This window comes from Telopea speciosissima, chromosome 3 (assembly GCF_018873765.1).
Source record: "Telopea speciosissima isolate NSW1024214 ecotype Mountain lineage chromosome 3, Tspe_v1, whole genome shotgun sequence".
Classification (NCBI taxonomy): domain Eukaryota; kingdom Viridiplantae; phylum Streptophyta; class Magnoliopsida; order Proteales; family Proteaceae; genus Telopea; species Telopea speciosissima.
The window spans coordinates 60,643,167-60,668,090 of NC_057918.1; the positions used below are offsets into that span (position 1 = coordinate 60,643,167).

Below are 24,924 nucleotides of genomic sequence, written 5' to 3' on the forward strand. Positions count from 1 at the left end.
AACTCTTTGATTATAAATAAAGGAGCTTGGTGATCAATTGAAGGAGTTATGTACCGGTCAAACTTAATTTGGTGTGCACGAATCCTGTCAAAATCGCTCTGAATGAAAATATTTTTTTGGACATCAAATCAAATGAATATTTTACTGCACTTTCGGCTTTTAGCAATGTTTTACCATATTAATATTTATGGTATTTTTTAATTTGTGAAAAACCCGAACATTAGAAAGTTGAAAATTGCACCTTCCGCTGAAAATCCAGTTTTTGTTCTTGAACTGAGGGGTTGACTTTTTCCTTTTGGAATTTTATTTTTTAAACTATTTTATTGGATTCAAATAGGGGGGTATTTGCTTATTTATGAATAATATCTTAAGTAAACGAAATACAAATGATATTAGGATATTAGGCATAAATAAGTGTTTATCCTGTGTCTGTCCTGGTTTCCCACTAAGTGAAACTCCTATTTGGACTTTGTTTTTGCAAAATCTAATAGTGCCATTGTGTTTAAATGGCCTACAGCAGGCTGAGTACCAAGTTTCAGACCCAATCTAGGTCTAAAACCCACCGAAACCAGCCTTCGAGTTGAAAAAAAAATACACCAACTCGACCGAGATCTCGAGTCAACTCGGTTTTTCCCAAGGTCGAAACCTGGTCGAGTTCCGAGTTTTAGTTCCATGCCTGGAACCACACCAATCTACAAAGAAGGATAATTGCTGGTCTGAAGAGGAAACAACTACTGGGTGCTGAAAGTTTTGTTCCTGTATCATCCATATATTTCGAATCTTATCAACTTTCTGGTTTGCAATACAATCAGCAGAATAACCCAATTTATTAAAAAATAAAGAAGGGAAATTTGATAACTCCACCATAAGTTTTGCAAGGCACATACTGTCAGGAGAATGGTCCTTCACCAAGACTCTCAAGGCTCTTCTAGCAGCAGCCTTCTTCACGCCTCTTATGTTCCAAAAGAGGATCCGCATGATCACCTACTGGAGTTAGATGCTTTGTTCGACCTTTTCGATTGACCCTCTTCTTCCTTCCACCAGCTTCCTTCTTGCAAGCCACCATGTCAATTGCCTCAATTGATGGTAGCACCACCACCAACCAACCTCCCTGAAGAGAAGAGGGTAAACTATCCACCACTGTACTACCTCCATCCAGCACTTGGTTCTTATTTTTTCGAGGACGAAGTGAAGCTATGACTTATGCACTGGCGCGACCACCACGAGGGGCAGAGCTCTTCCCACCACGGTTCCCTGGAGGGTAGATTCTACTTCCTCCACGACCACCAATACCCCTCATAATCAGAGTGTTTTTGCAAGTAATAGACCTTACCCCCATGTTGTTTTGAGGTTCACCTACAGATCCCTCTGCAGCTGACTCATCATGACACTCGTACTCTGACCCCATGTTCCCTCGTCCTTCTCATTTGTTTCTGTACCCAACTCACCTTGTCCGAACCTGCTCCATTTGCTTCTCTCAAATTCTGCTCCACGGACCGACCCATGAGGGGCACAATCCATGTTACATGGCTCTATTAAAGACAGTCTTTCAATGACTACATTAGTAGTCACGACTCACGGCACTCCTTACCATATCTGAATTCAAATTTAAAACGTCATTCCCTACATTTAAGCCCCCACTATTTGAAGAAGACTAACTCCCTTTTCCAACCATGGTACAAGATTTCGCGATCCAAAGTCGCACTAGGAAGTAAAGAAACAGACTCCCGATCCCTTCCACCACTTAACAAAGTCGGATTTGATCCCAACTCGTTTTCCAAAAATACCGGATTCTCCCTTACTGCCATACGACTCTCCCTACCTGTCCCTGGTCACCAAGGACTCCCATCACCAGCAACCGCCTGAGTCGCTGCTGCAACACCACTTTCCTCCACATAGACTGCACCTGGGATACTCCCCTCATGGTCTGCCTTCTGATGCCGAAGATCTACATCTCTTTTCTCCCTGCAGGCACCAACTAGATGACCAACCTTTTTGCAGAAGGTACAAAGTTGCATTGAATCCTCACATACGACACTTTGACAAAAACTGTATAAATCTGAAGAACATGGCTGGCGGCGTCCACTGGTATCTCTTTCAATCTCGAACCAAATATTTCCACCTCCACCAAAACACGAGCAAAATTCTCCATCAAACCTTAATGTGTACAACGATCCAAGGCTACTGGATGACCCATTGTTTTAGCCACAGACAGAAGGATCCCCTCATGCCAATACTCCAAAGGGAGGTCGGGAAATCTAATCCATACAACCTTTGTTGTCATTTGATTCACATGGATGTTGAAGTCCGGCCTCCATCTCTGAAAATTTATCACTTTATGCCCAAACTGAACTTGGCTTCTTCTCCAAACTGCCGCCGTATCCAACTCAGATTTGAAATGAAAAATAACAAAACCCTTTCCCTAGGGAGTCATTATCACACGATCCTTTAGGTTCCAATTCTCTTTGGCCTCCAATCTCAAATCATCCAAGGTTGCCAATCTGAAATTGACCCTCCCTATCAGCGAGTGATGGAACTTTTGCAAGTTTTCTTCAGTCATTTTGAGGAATCATGACCATGGTGATATTCCCTGCATGAAATGGGTTTGGGAGGGCATAAATATCTGGAAAAGCACCGACCCCAACTGCAGACGCATACGTTTTTTATGGAACTTGAGGAGGCACATCCACCCCTCCACCTTCTTCTCCTCCCAGCCGACCATCACCTTGAGGATCGCCTACACCGTGACCTCCCTGAGGATCAAATAGCCTGGAATTCCCATCACCTTCACACTCCATTGATGTTCCTCTCTCTCTCTCTCTCCTGCAATTTTGCCTCCTTGTTCAACTCTGTACTCACACTTCTGATTTGGTTAAACAATGTAATCCCAATAGTTTCTTTTGTGATGCTTGCATTTTTGCAAAGCAAACTAGAGCTTTTTACCCAGTTTTTGATAATAGAAGCTTGATTCCGTTTGTTGTGATACATTCTGATGTGTGGGGCCCTGCCTGATGTATCTCTACTTCTGGTTATAGATGGTTTGTTACATTTATTGATTGTTTTAGTCACACCACTTGGGTTTATTTATTACACCAGAAGAGTGATGTTTTTCCCTGTTTTCAATCCTTCCATAAGATAGCCCACACTCAATTTGATGCCAAGATCAGGATTCTTCGAACCGATAATGGTAGAGAGTATATGGATGGTTCTTTCCAATCTTATTTATTTGACCATGGGATAATCCACCAAACCGGCGGTGTTGACACTCCTGCTCAAAATGGTGTTGCTGAAAGAAAGAATCGCCATCTCTTGGAAGTGGCTCGTTCCCTCATGTTTGCTATGACAGTTCCTCCACAGTTTTATGGTGATGCAGTTCTCCTGGCTACCTATGTTATTAATAGGCTGTCGTCTCGTATGTTGGCATCTCACTGCCCTCTTGAGGTTCTCCTAGGATCCTCCTCTTTTATTGTCCCACCGAAGGTGTTTGGTTGTGTGGTTTTTGCTCTCAACCACCAGGTTCGTGGCAAGTTTGATCCCAGGGGACTCCGATGTATTTTTCTTGGTTATTCTGCCACTCAGAAGGGTTACAAGTGATACCGTCCCCTTCGCGCAAGACGTAGATAACCATGGATGTGGTCTCTCACGAATCTGAGCCTTTTTATTCTCCTACTACACCTCTTCAGGGGGGAGGCTTATCCTAGGGAAGAAGTGCAGTTAATTAATCCCATGGATATACCGATGGAGGATGAAGAGCTCGAAGAAGGTAATGGTAGGGCAGCACCAGCAGCCCACAGTTCAGGTTTAGGGGCGCAGCCCATGGTTCAAGTTCAGGGGGAGCAGCTGGTTCATGTTCCGGGGGAGCAGCCGGTTTAGGTTCAGGGGGAGCAGCCTCCAATTACTTCTCCTCTGTAAGTCTTTGATCACACTCGAAGAAAGAAGCAAGCTACCAAGACCACCACCATCTCACCGTTACCAGATTCAAGTCCTACATGTGTTCCCACTTTGTCTGGTGAGTCTCTCCCTTCTAGTGATCCAAGTCTAAATTTGACAATTTTTGTTCGTAAATCCAGTAGAATTTGTACTCAACATCCCATTTCTAATGTTGTTGCAAATGATTCTCTTTCTCCCTCCTTCCATGCTTTTGTTTCTTCGTGTTTTTTGTTTCCATTCGTTACACCTGGCAGGAAGCACTGGCTAACTCACGATGGAAAGAGGCAATGAATGAAGAGATGAGGGTCCTTGGGAAGAATGACATGTGGGATTTGGTACATCTCCCTCCTGGGAAGAAATCTGTACGTTGCAAATGGGTGTTCGCGGTTAACAAAAGGCTGACGGAACTGTGGACAAATACAAAGCATGGTTGGTTACTAAAGGATTCACATAGACATGGAATTGATTATCAGGAGACTTTAGCACCAGTAACCAAAATGAATACAGTTCGAGTTACTCTCTCCAGCGCAGTCAATTTAGGATGGGACCTTCAGCAATTGGATGTCCAAGGTTTTAGGTCTCGGTTTTGCCCCTGGTTTCACTAGGCCTGAAACCGAGTTTTGCCGAGATCTCGCCAAGATCTCGGCGAGTTGGTGTATTTTTTCCCATCTTGACTCGGTGGTGGGTTTTGGTGGCCATATGGCCAAGATAGGTCCTAAAACTTGACATCCACCCTATTTTAGGCCTTATAAACACAATGGAAACATTAGTTTTTACAAACTCAAACCCAAAATGGTACTTTTATTTTGGACCCTAGGTTGGTAGTCTACGGCATAGGTGAGCTCTACCCTAGGCTATTCCACACAATATTTAGAACACATATAATTAAAGTAGAGATGTAAAATAACTTAATTAAGCATTAGGAATTAAAAAAACATCAAACCATAAACCATTTAAGCATTAGGCATCATATTCATAATCATACATTGTGATGGTTTGACGGTTTGATAATAATTGTTAGAAACTTGGAAAGAGACATTAAACAAATACAAGTGTAAGTGTGTAACAAGTCCTACCATTTGAGAGTAGTTAGTACTGAAATGAGTGTTGGGCCAGATCCTCAAAACGACCATGCTGCTGTTGTTATTGTTGTCGAATCAAGCATTGCTCTTCTTTTTACCTAAAACTGTTCTTGAGATGCAATGCAACTCGCTCTTTTGATGATGAAGCTTCAATCTTGAATCTCCAAGCTTTAATCTTCAGTTGAGTTAAGGTGAGATTTCCCAAAAAAAAAAAAAAAAAACACCACCAAAACCCTTGCCTCCAACTGTTTTTTCCTTCACAGCAGAGTGAGATGGGCAAGACAGAGGCGAGATTTCGAGTTGAGGTCGAAATCTTGCCGAGAGGGTGCCTTTTTATAGCTTGGTTTGGTCCCGAGTCGAACTCAGATCGAGATATACCACGAGATCTCGGCGAGACATCGAGATCTTGCATAAATCCTATATCGCCTACCGTTTTGTCTCGATACTTCATGAAACCAAGATATTTTCGAGATCTCGGCGAGATCTTGTACTATGTGGATGTCAAGAATGCATTCCTTCATGGGTGAACTTGAAGAGGAGGTATACATGGACATTCCACTTGGATTTGCATCCCAGGAAACCCATGGGAAGGTTGGTAAGATTAAACGAGCTCTATATGGGTTGATGCAGTCTCCCTGGGCATGGTTTAGTCGATTTAATAGAGCCATGGAGTCTATTGGTTATAAACAAAGTAATGCAGATCACACTTTGTTTATAAAGAAGACAGATAGACATATTACAATCTTGATTGTATATGTGGACAACATCGTTATTACTGGGAGCAACATTGATGAGATATCTCACCTGAAGCTGTTTCTGGGAACAGAGTTTGAGTCAAAGACTTGGGAAAATTGAGATATTTCCTTGGTATAGAAGTGGCTCACTCAGCTCAAGAGATTTTCCTCTCTTAACGGAAGTACACCCTTGATCTCCTATTTGAGACAGGCATAAGCCAACAAATACACCTTTTGAGCCTAATTCCCATCTCAAGAGTAAAGATGGTGGACTAGTTGACAAGGGCAGCTACCAAAGGTTGGTCGGAAGACTGATCTATTTATCTCACTAGGTCAGATAAAGCCTTTGTTGCTAGTGTGGTTAGTTATTACATGCACAACCCTCATTCATCACACTTAGATGCCGTGTATCAAATCTTGAGGGACTGGAAGGCTGCCCCCTGAGAAAGGTGTTCTCTTCTCATCACACAATCATTACGCATTGAGTCTTTCACAGATGCAGATTGGGCTGGCTGCCCAAATGATCGAAGGTCTACTTCTGGATACTTCACCTTTGTTGGTGGTAATTTGGTCAGCTGGCGGAGCAAGAAGCAAGCCGTAGTGGCTTGGAGTCTCAGTTGAAGTACCTATGCGCCTATATTCTGACAGAAAATCAACAATCAATATTGCCCACAATTCAGTTCAACACGTTTGAACAATGCATGCTGGAATAGGGTCTCATTTGCATTCCATTTGTCCCATCCAAGGTCAATTAGCTGATGTATTTACTAAGGGATTGAGTACTAAGAATTTTATTTCTATTGTTAGAAAGTTGGGCATGATTAATATCTATGCACCAACCTGAAGGGGAGTATTGAAATATGGGTAGGGCGTACCCAGTGCGCGAGGCTCCCGCTACTGCGGGGTCTAGGGAGGAATTGAACTTATGTCAATAAGACACAAGCCCTCGTTATTTATAATAAACTTTATGAAGGAAGACTTTTCAACCAACTGTAAACCTTATTCTGACATGTAGTCCAAAAAAATTTGACACAAGTAGAGAGAGATCAGAACATAATATTTAATTATTTATACATAATTTTCTGAAATAAAGCGGGAACGTTTCTAAAAATAGAAAAACAGTTACGGTGGAACAAATCCACAAAATTTGAGTTCCACATAAAGTGCTACATGTCTACATGTCAGATATTACCGGTGTCCCAGGATATCTAACCCCGTAGCACTTTCTTAAATCTGCAACAACGATAGTTTCTTCCACATTGAAACAACCCAAATCCTTGCACCTACTCTTGTCACACAACACTTCTACTACATTAAACCTGTTTTCAAGGTCCTACTACATACTGTAATAGACTAATATGTTCCAATGGAATGTTTGAGAAATCTTCAATGAAGTCTAGATCATTTTCCTCTTTTATCAAATGAAACAAATCTGCTTCTTATTGTGTAGTACGCACCCCCCAAATAAAAAAAAGAGAGAAGATGAATGGAAACAAAGAAAAATCTTGTCCATTGAGAGACCTTCCTTTTTCACATCCACACCATTCAACTGTTCTTGTCAGAAAGTTATGAAATTGTCAATCACGATGGTACTCAGGACAACAAAGAGGCAAAAGGCACCAATCAAAAACTAAAATTTGGTTCTGAAGGTTTTCTCCCTTTCACTCCAAGCATCAGTTTTCTCTCATAACAACAATTGCGAAGTCAAATAATAAATCCGTGAACAGGATAAATACAATGTGGAATACATGTAGGTATAATTCGGCATGCTCATTGAAATATCTGTCAAAAAATTTAGCATATATATATAAACTATGGGGCAGACATTCCACACCATCAGCTATTTCTGCAACATGGAAGTATTTTTTATCTATTAAATTATTGATAAAAATGGCAGTTTGTACTGGTGCTCAAACTTTGCAAACATGTTGTCTATATCATCATCTAGTCATGTATTCTTCTTCAGATTAATTTGACATTGCCACGTGTTGGAACATAGTTTTGAAAATTGTTTGAAAAATTCAATTCTCTTTGAGCCATACAGGGTGGACTACATGGTTGAGATGCACCACTAAATTTGACATGGCAAATCCAATAATCCCATCTACAAGGTTTGAATAACCAAATCATCCATTTATAGTATGGTTGTGGGGAACTTTCTCCTTAAAATATGAATATAGGTTTACATTTTACTTGGATAATTAATAACTTTAGCATACAGAAATTAGAATTATGAGAGATTCAGCAAAAATATGGAGCAATACTATAAAACACATAAAAAGTTCATGAATGACAGCCAGGTTATAAAATATGCAACTTTTTCTACATCTCTGGAAATATGTCATCAACATGCATTTTCAAGAATTCAGTACATGAGCAAAACATTGGCTTTAGGGTTTCTTAACAAAATTTATAATTGCCCAAAAGAAGCATCATGTTCAACTCATTCAATTTATCTTTCAGAACAATTTTTTATTTTCCGACTTTGTTGGATCATTTTTTTGAACTGAGTGCATATGTACCCACGTATGACAAGGATTAAAATAATACCTAACATGATAGAGAAGAATTGGAAATTAAATAAGGAGACCTACCACATTGTCACTTCCTCTCAATCTCCCCAAAGCAGAGTTTTTAGGCAGCTCTTGAACGCCAACATGACACCTGACAGAAGAGCGAGATGTTATTAACAGCTTTAAGGTGCTACCATGAAAGTTAAAAGAGTGGAATCCATCAACCATGTGGGTGCACAAATAGAAGCTTATGGGCTGATGGTGTTCGGCATATTGGAATTTGCTCAATACTCCATAATATGGAAATATATTTTGGTGATGATAACACATGAACACCTAGGTAACAGTCTGGCAAACTGGACACTTTGGTGAACCTAATGATCATGACAGTACTGCACTGGGATACTAATGATTTGTTAAGGGTTGAAAGGTTCAGACATTCCCATCAAGCTCAAGAAGAACAATCAAAGAAGCAAGCAAGCATAAAATCCTATGCCGGACTGGACGTATCAAACAAGTGTTGTTTGAAGAGCAATCAAGAAGCTAGCAATCACAACATACAAGCTTCACCAAGCCACAGTTATTATTAAAGAAATGGACGAATGCCAATGACTTGGAAGAAGAAACATGCATCAATGGAATGTAAGTGATCAAGACCAAGTTTCAAGTGACCATAAGATTAGGCTTTTACTTGTAATCTTTATTGAAATCCTATGTATCACTCCAGTCCCCTTTAAGATGTACAAATAAGTCACCCAAGAAGAAAAGGGAATCAACCAATCTCTTAGGAGATAAGTTGACAGTCATTATTGTGACTTAATAGAGAGGGCGGTCAACCAGCTTAAAGAACCAGACAATCAGAAATAGATTGGCTTGACCAGCCTTAGCCAACAATCCAGACGGACGATCATTCAGATGTCCTTCGGTTGTCTGACTTACTGGTCAACTGGACAAAGCCTTGTTCTGAGGAGAAATTCTTCCTCGAAGCAAAGTCTGGATTTTGGTCTACAGGTGGTCAACCAGATACCCATAATGGTCGACTGACCAAAATAACTGTTGAAGGCTAAATAGAGCCATTGGCTCTAACGGCTAGTCAAGATAGTCGACTGGCCAAAAGGGGTGGTCGACTGTAAGAAGTCTAACAGTTATAAACGAACAGTTTTCTAACCGTAATGAGTGTAGCTATAAATAGGGACTTCCGTACTCCTTTCTTAAGCCCTTTGGAAGCATTAATTGCTTTGTATAATCTTAGCATCTAGCAAGAGCCAACAGGTTGAGGGAGTTTCATCTTTATCTTGTATATCCACAGGCTTGACGTCTATAACCCAAGACCATGAGTTTGCAAAAACTCAAAAGAACTACTGAGTGAGTTAAAGATTAGTCGTTATCCTCGAAACAACTAGGTTTGGTGTTTTCCTAAGAAAAACTGGGTGACTCCCCACCTCGAAGTGAGACTTGGGTTCTGGTGGTTGTCCTGAGTAAAACAACTGGGTGATACATCACCTTAGAGTCGGACTTAGGTCGTAAGTGGTTGTCCTGAGTAAAACCACGGGGTTAGTCTTGATCTCGGATAAACGGCAGATGATTCCTCACCAAGGTAAGGGAGACTGTAATGGTTTGGATAGCACTAGGAAAACCTATACCACAGTGAAAATCCCATGGAAACAAATCTTGGTCTAAAGTTTCTTGGTTTCGCAGGAGTCCAAGACGAAATATGCTGGGAGTTAAAAAAATCCCATGTTTCGACCGAAACAGTAATTTCGGTTGAAACTTGGTTGGACCAGGTTGAACCAGGTCTTTCTATTCTTAATTTTTGATCGAAACTTGCATATCTCTCTAAGTTTCGACAAAGAGCAAGGGGTTTCGATAGTTTCGACTCTTGGAGTGTGATTTTGGCCCAAAACTTCACATTTCTTCAAGCAACTTCGATGGATCTTGCATCTACAAGCTTGATCAAGCATCCTAGAAAAGTGTTTGAACCTTCAAGCTCAAAGGTAATAGTGTTCTCTTTCCAAAAATCAAATTTTTTGTGCAATACATAGGAATACATGGTAGATTAGCATCAATTTAATATATGTTAGCTACAATAGCCCGACCTACGACTCTACGGAGCCGGATTTTTTTTTGGTTGGTGAATTGTTTTTTTAATTTTCTGTTTTATAGAAAGTATTTTCCTACAACATATTTTTGAAAAAAAAATGTCTAATATATGATGGATGGACACCAATTTAAATGGGAGGTGGAGCCACTAGCTTAAAGTGGCATCTTGCTGGTGGAGATAAGAATGTGACAGGCTGCCCTCAAGTGCCAAGTCAGATAAAGACTGCAATGCAAAACATTTGAGGGACGGAAAGGCAGATAGGAGGGAGAAGTAATGCAAAAGTCGACCTCGAACAAAGAAAACCAGCGGGAGATCGATTGCAGTCAGGATCAACACGATAAGGAACAAATTAAATAACTAAAACTTCCTTTTTTTTCTATTACATATTGTTGGCAGAATCGTGGGTTAGAAAAGAGAGAATGAGAGAATAATTGCTTGTATTAATTGATAGGTAAGCCCCTCTATTTATAATAGAGGGGAAAGTTCTAAGAGACTAAAATAGGCGATGTAGGACTAAAACCCACATATCCGACTTACACTTAATAACATAAAAACTACCCCAAAAGGACCAGAATACCCCCACGGTATTCTGGAGTACATATTCCAACACTCCCCCTTAAGCTGGATTATACAAAGAATTAAAGAAAGAAAATCCAGCTTGAACTAAAGAAAAAAGAACTCCATAATAATGCTAACACTCCCCCTCAAGTTGGCGCATACAAGGTACTAATGCCCAACTTGAACAAAATGGGAAAAAATAAGTTATAGCAGAATCCAGCTTTAAGATGAATCCAGCTCCCAAATAAACCTTCAAGAACTTGAAAAAAAATAGATCTTCAAAACTTGGGCAGACTTAATCAGCAAACCGGGACTGGAATGTCTTCCAAAAAAGACTGCTTTCACCCATCTTCTATTGTTGTCCAGTGATGAATCTCTGAATGATAATCTTGAAGATAAGTAACTAGGGTAGCGAGCAGATAAATAAGCAGCAGAAAAGATCAAGCAGCGGAAAAAATCAACCCAACTGTAGAACCTCATATAGGCAGGCAATAACCAAACATCTTCAATACTTTAATACCAATCTCCCCCTTACGTCAAACTCAACCCAATAACAAAGTAGATACCTATTGGCAATGGTGAAAACTCTGATCTTCTATGTTTTGCACAAAGTGTTCCTACAAGTTCTGCTTTATGCAATGGCTGCAGGTATACTGTACATTATCCCCCCCTCACGTGTAGTACACATGGACATAACAGAGATGATGTAAGAGATAGGGCAAAAACATAATATTCCAGAATTTTCCAAAAGGTGCTAAGGGTAATGGAAAGAGAAGAAATGGCTATTTAGAGAATACCATAAACTTCCAAGGTGGTCATGGGTATATGCCAAAGGTATGGTTTGGGAGGTGGTGAAGTGAAAAGAAGCAGTGGGATAATGAACCATGGACAAAGCAACACAGTATTTTACAACCTTCTTTCAATCGATCAAACTAAATCCAAAACGCCAATCTCCAATGATCAGATCTGTATTATAAAAAACAGGTCTGATTTGTAGAAGGAGAACGCACTATTCTTCAAAAACTTGATCGATCTTCACAGAAGGGAGAACCAGTGTGCAAAATTCCAAACTATTAACTCCCACATGCTAAATAGAATTGACGAAGATATTTGGACAGCAATGGATGTAAGAATCTTCAACAAAAAACTTGGATCAGATCTGAGTTTGTGAACTTATAGTCTATGTGGATGACATTATGGTTACTGGCAACGATGGTGATGAGATCAATCGGTTGAAGAAGTTTCTTGGGCAGGAGTTTGAGATTAAAGATCTAGGGAAGCTACGGTACTTTCTAGGGATTGAGGTTGCCAGGATCTTCTAAAGGCATCTTTCTCTTCTAAAGGAAGTATGTCCTAAACTTGTTGTCTGAAACTGGTTTGTTAGGATGTCACCCTTTAGATACTCCAATGGAGGCTACTGTTCGTCTCAAAGAAAAGGAGGGTGAATCTGTTGATAAAGGCCGGTACTAAAGACTGGTGGGGAAGCTAATTTATCTCTCACACACACGTCCAGACATTGCTGTTGCTGTGAGTACTGTGAGTCAGTTTATGCATGACCCCTATTCTTCTTATATGGAGGCTGTCCTTCGGATCCTTTACTAATTGAAGTCAGCTCCTGGAAAAGGCATTCTTTTGTCTCCTCATGGTCACCTATGGATAGAGGCATATACCAATGCTGATTGGGCTGGTTCTACTGATCGAAAATCTATCTCTAAGTATTGTTCTTTCGTAGGAGGCAATCTTGTCACTTGGCGTAGCAAGAAGCAGAATGTGGTGGCTCGGTCTAGTGCTGAAGCAGAGTTTCATGTTATGGCACAGGGCATTTGTGAGTTACTTTGGCTGAAAGGCTTGCTACAAGACCTAGGTGTTCCTGTTCATCTTCCTATGATGTTGTACTGTGACAACAAACAATCAGCATTGCTCACAATCCAGTTCAACATGATCGCACCAAGCATGTTGAAGTGGACAGACATTTTATCAAGGAAAAGTTGGAAGACAGATTGATTTGTGTTCCCTTTGTGAAGTCTACTGATCAGGTTGCTGATATTTTCACCAAGGGATTGTCTGGAAAATTGTTCCATCCTAAGCTAATCAAGTTGGGCGTGATTGACATATTTGCTCCAACTTGAGGGGGAGTGTTAGAACCGTAGGGGTATTTTAGACCCTTTTCTTATGTTTTTTATGTTTCTATTATGTGGGCTTTAGTCCCACATTGCTTATCCGTACTTTTATTCTCTATTCTCATTGATATAAATAAAGAGCTTGGGATGATCATTATTCATCCAAGCCTTACTCGAATTCTAAATTTGTTAACACTTAGCTTTAAGATAGAGGAGATCGACTTCATAGTGGGCTGCTTTGGAGCCACCGATGATGGTATGACGGACAAAGTGAAGGGGAAAGCCATCACGAGATGAGGGGCTTAGGTTTGAGAAAAGGGAGGACTAAGGCCTAGGATCAGGGGGTGCCCTGGGAGGTAGCGGCAACACCCCAGGGTGGTCGGACATAGGGGAGAGAGTTCAAGGCAAGTTCCCTCCCTAAGCTTTGACGAGCTTCCTAGATCTTTTATTTCTAAGATGTACAATGTTTACTTGCCCCCACCATAAGGAAGACTTGATGGAGTATATTGATGTGTTGAAGCTGATGTGGGAGCATTATGGAGTGACTGTGATGGCAGATGAGGTTGCACTGGACCCACTAGGCAGTCTATCATCTACTTCATGTTGAATCGTGATGGGAAGACTACGTTCCTCAAGTCTGTTGATGCATCCAAGGAAAAGAAGAATGCTAAATATATTTACAAGTTGTTGAAAGTAGTGAAGAAAGTGGGAGTGGAAAATGTGGTACAAGTGGTCATTGACAATGGTAGCACCTTCAAGAAGGCAGGGGAAAAACTGATGAACAATCCCAAGTATCATCTCTTCTGGACACCATGTGCTGCCCACTGTATTGATCGCATGTCGAAGGACATGCGGAATTTGAAACTTGTCAAAGGCGTGGTATAGAAGGAAAGACAAGTGAGCACCTCCATATATAATCATGGATTTACTCTGCATATGTTGAGGAGCAAGTGTGGTGGTGACTTAGTTGGGCCAGGGATTACACAGTTTGCAACTAATTGGATTGCTCTTTAAAGCTTCGAGTTGAAGAAGGCTGTACTTAGGTCAATGTTTGCTTCTGAGGAATGGTTTACCTAGAAGGGGTCTAGTTCTAGTGGAGGTTGGACAGCCCAGGCTGCCACTTCCAGTGACAAGTTCTAGGATGATCTCAAGATGGTCGTCAAACCATGCCTGTGGCGACTGTTTCAATCCATATAACGATTTCTTTAGCCTACATACCTTCCCAGACTCCCCCTGAACAACAAATCCAGGAGGTTTCTCCATATACACCTCTTCATGGAGATCACCATGCAAAGATGCATTCTTCACGTCTAACTGAAACAAAGGCCAATGATGTGTAGCAGCCAAAGAAATTAAAATGCGAACAGATGTAAGCTTCGCAACAGGAGAACAAGTATCCAGATAATCAACCCTGTATACCTGGGCATATCCCTTAGCAACAAGACGGGCCTTCAAACGAGCCACAGAACCATCAGGGTTCACTTTCACCACAAATATCCACCGACAGCTAATACCAGACTTACCAAGGGGTACCGAAACAAGGTCCCCTGTCTGATTTTCCTCCAGCGCAGATAATTCCTCAGTCATAGCAGCCCTCCACCAAGGATTAGACAAAGCCTCTGTGACAGACTTAAGAATAGGATGGCGTTCAACTGTAGACAAGCAAGCAACAAAAGTAGAGGACAAACCAGAATAGGACACAAAGTTAGAGACAGGATGCTCAGTACAAAGCCGAACACCCTTACGATGCACAATAGATACATCTAAATCAGAAATAACAGGAATGGTGGAAGAAGAGGAAGTACCTACTGGTGGATCCGAAGGCAAAGAAGATGAGGTAGAAGCAGGTAACTGGGTGCTATATATCTCAAAAGGTGTAATGTGGGGCGTCGCCGTCTCGTGTGGTAAGAGACGTTGAAACACAGCAAGTGGCTCTGTAGGAGGTGGCGCGGATGGCAACGGAACCTGCAAAGGAGAAGAATGCTCGACAACATATATGGGCAGATCATCGTCTAAGGCTGAATCGGGCACGATGACTCAACAAAAGGAGTAGACTCAAAGAAAGAAACATCAGCCGTAACAAAGTATTTATTTAGATCAAAAGAATAACAACGATACTCCATTTAAGTTTTAGAATACCCAACAAAAAGACATTTAAGAGCTCTAGGATCCAACTTAGAGCGATGAGGATGATGATCCCGAATAAAGCAAACACTCCCAAAAACACGTGGTGGTAACACAAACAAAGGGTGAGAAGGAAACAACAAAGAAAACAGAATACCACCATTTAAAACTGAAGAAGGCATACGATTAATAAGATAACACGCAGTCAGAACGGCATCAGCCCAAAAAATTTTAGCCACTTTCATCTCAAACAAAAGAGATCGAGTGACTTCCATCAAATGTTTGTTTTTCCTTTCGGCTACACCATTTTGTTGAGGTGTATCCGCATAAGAGGACTGATGAATTATCCCATGCTGAACCATAAAGTCATTAAAAGGAGTAGAAAAATACTCTGTAGCATTATCACTACGAAGAATTTTATTAAATTGATTCTGAATTTGAAGGACAAAGGCACAAAAAATGGAGAATAACTCAAAACGATTTTTCATTAAATAAATCCAGGTAACTCTGGAATAGTCATCTACAAAGGTAACAAAGTAATGAAAACCCAACTTAGAAATAACTGGACAAGAACACATCTGAATGAATTAAAGAAAAAGGGTGGGTAGCCCATTTATTGACACGAGGGGGATAACTTACACGGTGTAGTTTCCCAAACTGACAAGACTCACAATTCAAACTAGACAATGACCTAAATCAACTATCCAAAAGCTTCAAACTTTCCAACGAAGGATGACCCAAACGACAATGAATTTGATGGGGAAGCGCCACACTCGAACATGCCACAATTGATGCATCTTCAAGCACATACAAACCCCCCAGATTCACAGCCTCTACCAATCGTCTTCTTCGACTTGAGATCCTGAAACACACAATGGTCGGGGAAAAAAGTGACAGAACAATTATAAGCTTTGGTGAATTTCCGAACAAGCAATAAATTAAAAGGAAATTTGGGCAAATAGGAAACAGAAGATAATGACAAAGAAGAAGTAGCATGCATAGTGCCTGTACCTCGAACTTTAGCTAAAGACCCATCAGCTAACACAACATTCGAAGAAGACTCACGAAACAAAGAAAAAATACTTGAAACCCCAGTCATATGATCCGAAGCACCTGAATCAATGATCCAAGGACGAGAAGCGGATGAAAGACACGCAATAGCATTACCTGGCTGAACAAGGGTAGCAGTGGAGAACTGAGATGATTGGGAATTTTGAAACTAAGTATAGCGCTCATAATCTTCATCAGACATTGTTACTGTTTTACCCTCAGACTTAGAAGAAGAAGGAACCACCGGATCACTACAAGCTGAATTTGCAAACTGAGGTGGTTTACCATGAAGCTTCTAGCAAAAACGCTGAATGTGGCCAGGTTTACCACAATGGTGACAAGTCCTCACTTGTCAAGAAGTCTCTGAAGCACCAGACGTGGGAGCTTTACTAGTACCAGTCCCATGACCACGACCACCACTATTACCTGTCCCACCATTGGGCCCACGGTTTGGTGTAAAAGATGCAAGAGCCAAATTTTCAACAGGGGTGGAATCTTGACTGCTCTCACGAAAAACTCGTAAAACCCGAGAAAAGGCTTTTGAAAGTATGGTGACCTTATCACCACCAAGAATCTGAGATCGCACTGACTCAAATTCCTTACTAAGTCAACCCAAAAATACCATAATAGCAAGTTGTTCTCGCTGTTTTTGCATGTCTTGTACATCAGAAGTAATAGTAAGGATGGAATTCAGCTCCTCTTACAACCTCTTGAACTCTGCAAAATATTGGGTAACATTAAGGGTCTTTTGATCCACTTTATAAAAAACCTGGGATAGATCATAAATGCGAGACAAGTTGTTCTTTCCAGAGTACAAAACATTCAAATATTCCCGTAAGTCCTTAACCATGTCAATATGAGTCACCAAGTCTGCAATTTGATTATCCATTGAATTCAACATCTAACTCAATATCCTTGCATCCACAATGTCCCATGTCGTATCATCTTCAGGTTTCGTCTTCGTCAAGTGATCCTGTTGATCACGACCAATCAAAGCCAACCTGACTACTTCTATTGCTGAAAGTTAGAAATTCCTTCTAGCTTCCTTTCAGTAATGCGATGAGAAGATGATGAAATTTCAGCCACCATAGTCTTTGTTTCAACCATGCTCAACCGTCAAAGAATCCTAAAAAATCAGAAGCAGCCCCAGAAATTCTCCACCAAACAATCACGATTAAAAAAAATTCGTGAATCACCAAACACTCTTAATAACGCTGACTTCTGATTAAAAAAAAAAAAAAAAAAACTGATCTCAATTCATCAATCTTCTCCCCCAAAATAATTCATCAATACCACCAACAACAGACCTAGTTCTTCATGTAATCATGAACTGGTCTCTAAACGAAGATTAACCACAGCATTGGGGTGTTGCACCCCTTCAAATGAAAGGTTGGAGAGTCTACAACGTGATTGTTTGTAGAAGAACTCAGCCAATGTAAACCTTCAAACAAGAGAACAATTGATCCTTGGAAGCGTGAACCAGTCCCTAACAATCCAGCTCTGATACCATGTAATATTTTTTTGGGTGAATAAAAGAATTCATTACCAAGGAAAGAAAGAAAACACAAGCGGCCGCCAAAGGGGGAATACAACAGCCCACGGCTTAACAAACTTCAGCTAGAGGCAGCTGAAGAAGAGAAGGAAACATTAGGAACACCCCAGGAGACAACAATGAGTCTGTTCCTTGGGGTGTCAGTACAAAAAGAAGAAGGGGCTGACAATAGTTTGGAGGAGATTTCGAAGGAAATGGAATCCCAAATCTGTTGATATGAATGAGAATTGAAGGTCCATTTCTTGATATTTCGCTCCATCCATATGTGGTTTAGGGCAGCACAAAAAGCCATCTTCCCAACAGTGTCGCAAATAGAGGTCCCTCCGAAGGTCATATCAACCCAAATCCATTCTCTAGAGAAAGGAAGGATTCTTCTTTGTGCAGGCCAGCACTTAGACAGAATATCTTTCCAGATGGCTCTGGAGGTAGGGCACTCAAAGAACAGGTGATCTGAGTCTTCAATGTTGTTCCAACAAAGGCAGCAAGCATTAGGACAAGGATGTGACGCCTGTATAGGAAAGCTTGAGTAGGAAGATAGTTGTTGAAGACTCTCCAAGCAGTGAAGCAGTGGCGAGGTATGTGATGCTTGAACCAGAGGAGCTTCCTCCAACCAGCCATCGAGCCTTTGAATTGGATAAGGTTCCAAGCTGCCTTGGAAGAGAATTTCAGCGATCCATCTGTTGACCAGGAGAAACAGTCACCCCTAGAAGGGGGCCTACTTTGGATGGTCTGAAGATCATCCCAAAGCAGAGATAGAGGCTGGGAAGAGGAAGGGGGAGGAGCCCAATCATTGTGATGAAGAATGTCCGCAATAAGAGCCATCCTATGAAGACCTGAAGCATAAATCGTCCTTGGCGTGACCAGGTGCAAAAGAATCCCTTTAGGGTGCCAGTTATCCAACCAAAGGGAAGTGGAGCGGCCATCTCCAATGTGGGAGTGGATGGAGGGAAGGACTATGTGGCGGGACTCCAGGATCTTGCGCCAAACCCATGAAGCATCAGAAGAGACAGAAGCAGTCCAGATGGAGTCTTGCCGAAGAAGACCCGAATAAATCCAATCAACCCAAATACTCTTCTGTTTTGAAGCTATCTTCCAGATCAGTTTGATGATACCAGCCTTGTTGACTTCTTTGATTCTTCTTATGCCCAGACCTCCTTCCTTTTTTGGGAGGCACACAGAAGCCCAAGAAGTGGGGTGGAGGAATCTGGTGGATTCAGCTCCTTTCCAAATAAAAGAAGCAAGTAAAGATACCATGTAATATTAATAAAGAGAAAGAAGGAAGAAGAGAAGAGAAGAGAGGAAGGAGAGAGACGAAATTGCTGCAACAGTTGGAGTCGCAGTCACATTAGTCGACTTCCCCCAATTCCATTAATATTAATAAGTTTACCCAATAAGGTAAACAGTGTACAAGCTGAAAGGACAAAAACACCCTTAAAGGGGAAATCATGAATTAGCGCTAGTTGCTAATTCACGATTCCCTCCCCCTCACATATAATGACATCTAACAACATGCATAGACTTGGGATGAGGCAAGATTTGATAGATGCAGTTCACGTAGTGGTTGCTAAGTTTGAGCCAAATGCAACTAGATAAGGGGTTATCAATGCCGAAGTGAGAATCAACTATTGTTTAGTCTTTAATAAACTTATGCAAATATACTTGTTGGTATTGATGCTAACTAAAATGGATACAGATGAAAGCTTTTAGGGATGCCACTGGGAGTTTCGGTCGATTATTGGCAACAACGGCTCGGGATGGCATTGTTGCTAGTTGGTCCAATCACCTTAGTCTTTCCATTTATATTTAAGTATGTACGCTTATTTACTATTACCTAATTTATAATTTTTAATGCTCTCTTGCAGCTGAATGGTGGTTGCAATATGGAAGCGATTTACCCAACCTAGCCAAGATAGCATGCAAAGTGTTATCCCAGATATGTTCTGCCACAGAATGCGAGTGTAACTGGAGTACGTTCAACCTTATACACTCCAAGAGGAGGAACCGATTGGGTGCTAAGAGACTTGAGGACTTGGTCTATGTGCACTATAATATGAGATTGAGAGAGGAGCACATACGACTTGGTATGGAACACGATACAAGCCCAATCGAGTTGGCAAAATTATTTCAAGTGGATGAAGATGAAGAGAATCCCTTTTATGAGTGGGTCAGGGATCGAGGTGAGACTTTATTAGAAAAGACTGGGGGTCAGCCCAATACCTAGATTGCATCAAAGATGGGTACTGATGTTGATGAGTATATGATAGCAGAGGGCAGAGTTCATTCACAGACCCCAAGTCCATTCGAGCCACACCCTAGTAGTAGTGGAGCTGATGATGATGAGTGGTCCCATTCCTTATATGCCACTCAACCATCTACCCAGGCTCAGGGCCATGATGATGAAGATGGTGGTAGTGGTGGTATTACTGGTGGGCATTATGATGATAAAGCCAGATTAGCATCCTTATGCGATGAGGAGGACCAGATCATTCGGGAGCCAGCGGGAGATCCAGAGCTAGAGCCAGATCCACAGAGATTCACAAGGGAGACTCAGTTTACTCATGTAAAACAAGATGAGGATCATGGTGCACCTAGCTTGAGAGGTTACAATCGACGTCTTCGAAAGCATAGACTTGGACCTACTGATGAGGCATCTGGGATGGATATATCGAGCTTGTCTAGCACTATGAAAGCCATGAGTATGGGGGAGACTAGAGGATCTGAGCAATAGCATGCGCCATCCTTCATAGTAAAGACCCCTACTCTAGCACAACATCATGATAGTGGCTTCGAGAGTGACGGATCAGCGTCATATGCTGGGTATGGACTATATGGTGGATATGCTAGTGGACCATCCTTCGAGAGCACTTGTTCATTTGGATATGGGAGTAGCCATGATGCATCTTCTGTTACATATGGATATGAGGATGGGTCAGGTGCTTGGTCATCCTTTTTCGACAGTATCTTCGGGTATCCAACCCAGCCATGTGTGCCGGCTCCACCTCCTTACAGTCTCGGTGAACCCTTCCCTAGATTGGGATATCTCAGACAAGTTGATGATGGGGCTTATAGATGGGCAATTATGGACTATCAGAACAATTGGGTCCAAAGCATGTTATGGGATACATATGTGGTACATTCAAAGGAACAGCTCCAACATCTTCAGTGGTTCGTAGCTCGTGGATTAGACCGACCAAGAAACTCCGCTTGGAATTGAGTGAGTGTTGTAATTTATGTTTTATTTGGATAAGATGAATTATTTAGTTTTCTAGTACTTAAGTATATGTGAACTTAGTATTTATAATATGGCTAATGTACAACGGACATTAACATTCAGCGTACACTAGAAAACTTGGGTCAACAACCACAAGTACCATTTTGAGTGTTTTTTTTTTCTTTTATGAAAACAGTTCATGCATAGTGTTTAGAATGTCCAAAATAGGCTGTATAGAAAAAACCAGACCCAAAAAAGCATTTCTGGGCACTACCAACTTAAGTTGGCTGGGAAGAAATCCCAGGTTTCAACCAGTTTCGACCATTTCTCGGTTTCTGGCTGGTCAAAACCGAGATTTACAACCTTGGAAAATCCTGGTTCACGCAAGGCAGAGAACGTAAGCATATGCCGTACCTCAATAAATGTTGTGCATTTTTATTGTGTGATTGCTTGTTACAGTAGGTTCACTTGTATCCCCTAAATTAAGGCTACAACCTTAGGATTTCCAATTCACCCCCTCTTGGGTTACATCTTACAACTAGAAAATAAGTAAGCACTGCACTGTGGTTACTTGTGACAATCCAAACCATATTCAGGTAATGGCATCATGCGATAAATTTGACTCAAAAAATCATTTCATTTGATCTGTATCAAATGTTGAACATATTCAATTAACAACTCATTGGTGCAATTAACATATAAAATATGAAGTGGGAGTGCCAGCTCTGTGTGGCGTCATTGAACAAGCCGAAACATCTTATTTAATAACCCGCCTTTCAGGATTGTTGCCCATGTAAAAGTAAATTGATTTATGGTTTATTTCAACAGGGTCAGTAATCTTTGAGCAATTAGATGTCCCACTCAAGAATATTAACACTACTGGTCATACAATAGAGAGCTATCTAGAGTCTTGTCAAATGTATCCACCCTCCTAGGTTTTTTCCTCCTACAATCTCAAAAATTTTAAAGGTATACTGTTCTTGTGTTATGCATTTATTTATCAATACTTGGTTCAAGATGGAATCAATTATTGAATAGAAATGGATCAGATGACTTCCCAATCAACGTTCAAGTTCTAAGAACTAACAAAAACTGAATATCTGCTGTTTCAATCAGGGGAAGAGAAAAAAAAAACACATAGCTTCTCAACCTTACTTGGGAGTGTGATAAATAGTCCACAAAAGTAGTTACACTAAAATATATATTCAATGTATATTGTATAGTATAATCACATATTTTAGAGGGCAGACCTCGGCGCAACGGTAAGGTTGCTCCATTGTGACCTAGTGGTCACAGGTTTGAGTCGGGAACAGCCTATCCGCAAAGCAGGCGTAAGGCTGCGTACATTATGACCCTTCCCAGACCCCGCAGTGGCGGGAGCCTCGTGCACTGGGTACGCCCTTTTTATTATAACCACACATTTTACCAATCTGAATCCAACAAAAGCAGAAGAATACCTCGTGCCCTCAATCGAACAGACATAACGGAGTGTGTTTCCTTTTGAAGAAGCCAGTTTAACTCTCTCCTCAATATTTTTATCAAGCAATTGAAGCCCATTAGCCAAAAAATCTTTGAGGGACATTTTATCAGGCCCCATTTCATCAGGATACAAGCTTTCAACCTGAAAATTTTAAATCGAAGGAGAGAGAAACATCCATTTATCTTCAAATAAAATTTGCTTACACCACAGGTTTCCAGCAGATAAAGGAAAAGAGGTGCATCTGATAATTAAAAAAAAAACATGGAAAGGTGCATTTAGCACTAACCTTAATGTCGTCCAAGTTGAGACGCCATCCAAGAAGTCGAGAAAGGATCAAACCCTATACAAAAGCCAAGAAATATATATATATTTTTTTGGTGAATAAATAATGTATTACCAACGAGAAGAAAGAGGAAAAAGGGGGGGGGGGAATATACAAAGGGAGAAGAGGGGGAAGGGGAAGCGAACCAGCTAACGGGTTCTCAAAATAGAGCTATCTAAACCCCAGGATACAACAATATGCCTGTTCCTTGGGGTATCCGGAATGGCCTTCAAAGGCAAAACACCAAGCTTGGAGGAGATGTCAAATAAGATAGCTTTCCAAATCAAGTCGAACGAACGAGAATTGGAGGTCCATCTCCTAAGGTTCCTTTCCATCCAAATATGATACAGGGCCGCACCAAACACAAACTTGCCAATAGTGTCGCATATAGTTTGCCCAGGAAAGCTCATGTCCAACCAAAGCCACTCTCTAGCAAAGGGGAGTGGTCTCCTTTTGCGAGGCCAAATAAAAGAAAGGGCCTTTTTCCAGATAGTAGAAGAGAAGGGGCAATCAAAAAATAGATGGTCAATGTCTTCATGGCCGGTCCAGCAAAGGATACAAGAGGGGGAAACTGGGATTCTTCTGTGAAGAAGGAAATCTTGGGTTGGGAGGCAAAGTCTGAGGGTTCTCCAGGCTAGGAAGCTATGTCTAGGGATGTGACCTTTGAACCAGACTAGCTTTTGCCAAATGATAGTCGGGGCTTGGGATCTAGCTAGGTTCCAGGCTGACCTGAAAGTGAAGAGGCCATTTGGGGAGGGAAGCCAGATGATCTTGTCCACTTGGGTTGGGGGGGGGAGTGGGGGAGGGGGGGAAGGGGAGGGAGGGAGTTCCAGAAACGGGAGAAGGTGGGGGGGAAGGGGGGGGGGGGTCCAAGTGCCATGGGCAATGATGGCAGAGAGGGGTGGACTTAGGAATACCGGAGGAATAAACAGCTCTTGCACCAAGGAAGTTATAAAGGACCCCGTTGAGGTGCCATGGGTCAAGCCAGAGGGAGATTGAGGACCCATCAAAGATAGTGGAGGAGGTGGCACTAGGGCCAGAGGGCGGAGAAGGAGGATCTTGCGCTAGACCCAGGAGGAATCAGAAGGGTGGGTGCAGTCCAGATGGAATCCTTTTTAAGGAGGTGGGAGCATAGTTGTCACGGCGATCCAAGTCGGTGGAGGGGTGTCACGTCGATATATCGACATGTCGCCCATGTTTTATTTTTTATTTTCTCTATTTTTAATGTGTTAATAGATGTATACTCAAGCCATGTTTTATTTTTTCTCTATTGTTTCTCAAGTTTTAAGAAGAAAATTCAAAAATCGAAGAAGAAATCGAAGAGGGAAAGAAGACAAGAAGAAGAAATCGAAGAAGAAATCGAAAGAAATTGAAGAGGGAAAGAAGAAATCAAAGAGGGAAGAAGAAATCGAAGAGGGAAAGAGAGACAGGAAGAAGAAATCAAAGAGGGACGCCATGGCGTACGTCGCCATGCAACCCTCTCCAGCGCCAGGACGCCATGGCGTCGCCATGACAACTATGGGTGGGAGTAGACCCAATTAACCCAAATGGAATCGTGCTTTGAAGAGATTTTCCAGATCAACTTCAGAATACCCGCGGTGTTGGAGTCACGGATACGACGGATTCCTAGGCCTCCTTCAGATTTGGGGAGACAAATGGATTTCCAACTGATGGGATGGAGGAAGCGAGAGGTTTCTTGACCCTTCCAGAGGAGGGCACAGAAGAGGGATTCCATAGCTTTGATGGTGGCTTTTGGAAGGCCAAAGATACCACTCCAGTAGATGTAGGAGGATTGGAGAATGAGTGGATGCATTCCAACCTGCCTGCACAGGAGAGGAGACGGCCTTTCCAAAGCTGGAGACGCTTGCAGATGTTGTCCAGCATGGGGCACAATGGTGGCTGGAGAGCCTAGCAGGAATGAGGGGGAGGCCAAGGTATTTCACTCGGAGGGAACCAAGGGAGAAGCCAGTGAGGCGCAGAAGGGTATCTCTGTCAGAGGCCGGGACACTAGCGAGGAAGAGTTTGGATTTAAGGAGATTAATACGAAGCCCGGAGAGACTCTCAAAAAGATGGAGGGAGGCCATAATGGCCGAGATGGAGGAGGGGGAGGTTTTGGAGAAGATCATAAGATCATCCGCAAAAGCAAG

At 41.7% G+C, this 24,924-nt stretch overlaps 1 protein-coding gene across 3 annotated transcripts in view; it reads right to left on the bottom strand.

Annotated features, from left to right (window-relative positions):
• The window catches only part of LOC122656581 (bifunctional aspartokinase/homoserine dehydrogenase 1), a 166,687-nt gene that overhangs the window by 27,188 nt on the left and 114,575 nt on the right, over positions 1–24,924 (bottom strand). For all 3 annotated transcript variants that reach the window (XM_043851168.1, XM_043851170.1, XM_043851169.1), the window contains 3 exons: positions 22,742–22,795; positions 22,433–22,596; positions 8,341–8,410 (listed from right to left, as the gene is read on the bottom strand). In XM_043851168.1, coding sequence (XP_043707103.1) covers positions 8,341–8,410; positions 22,433–22,596; positions 22,742–22,795 — 288 coding nt within the window. The remainder of the gene's footprint in view (positions 1–8,340; positions 8,411–22,432; positions 22,597–22,741; positions 22,796–24,924) is intronic.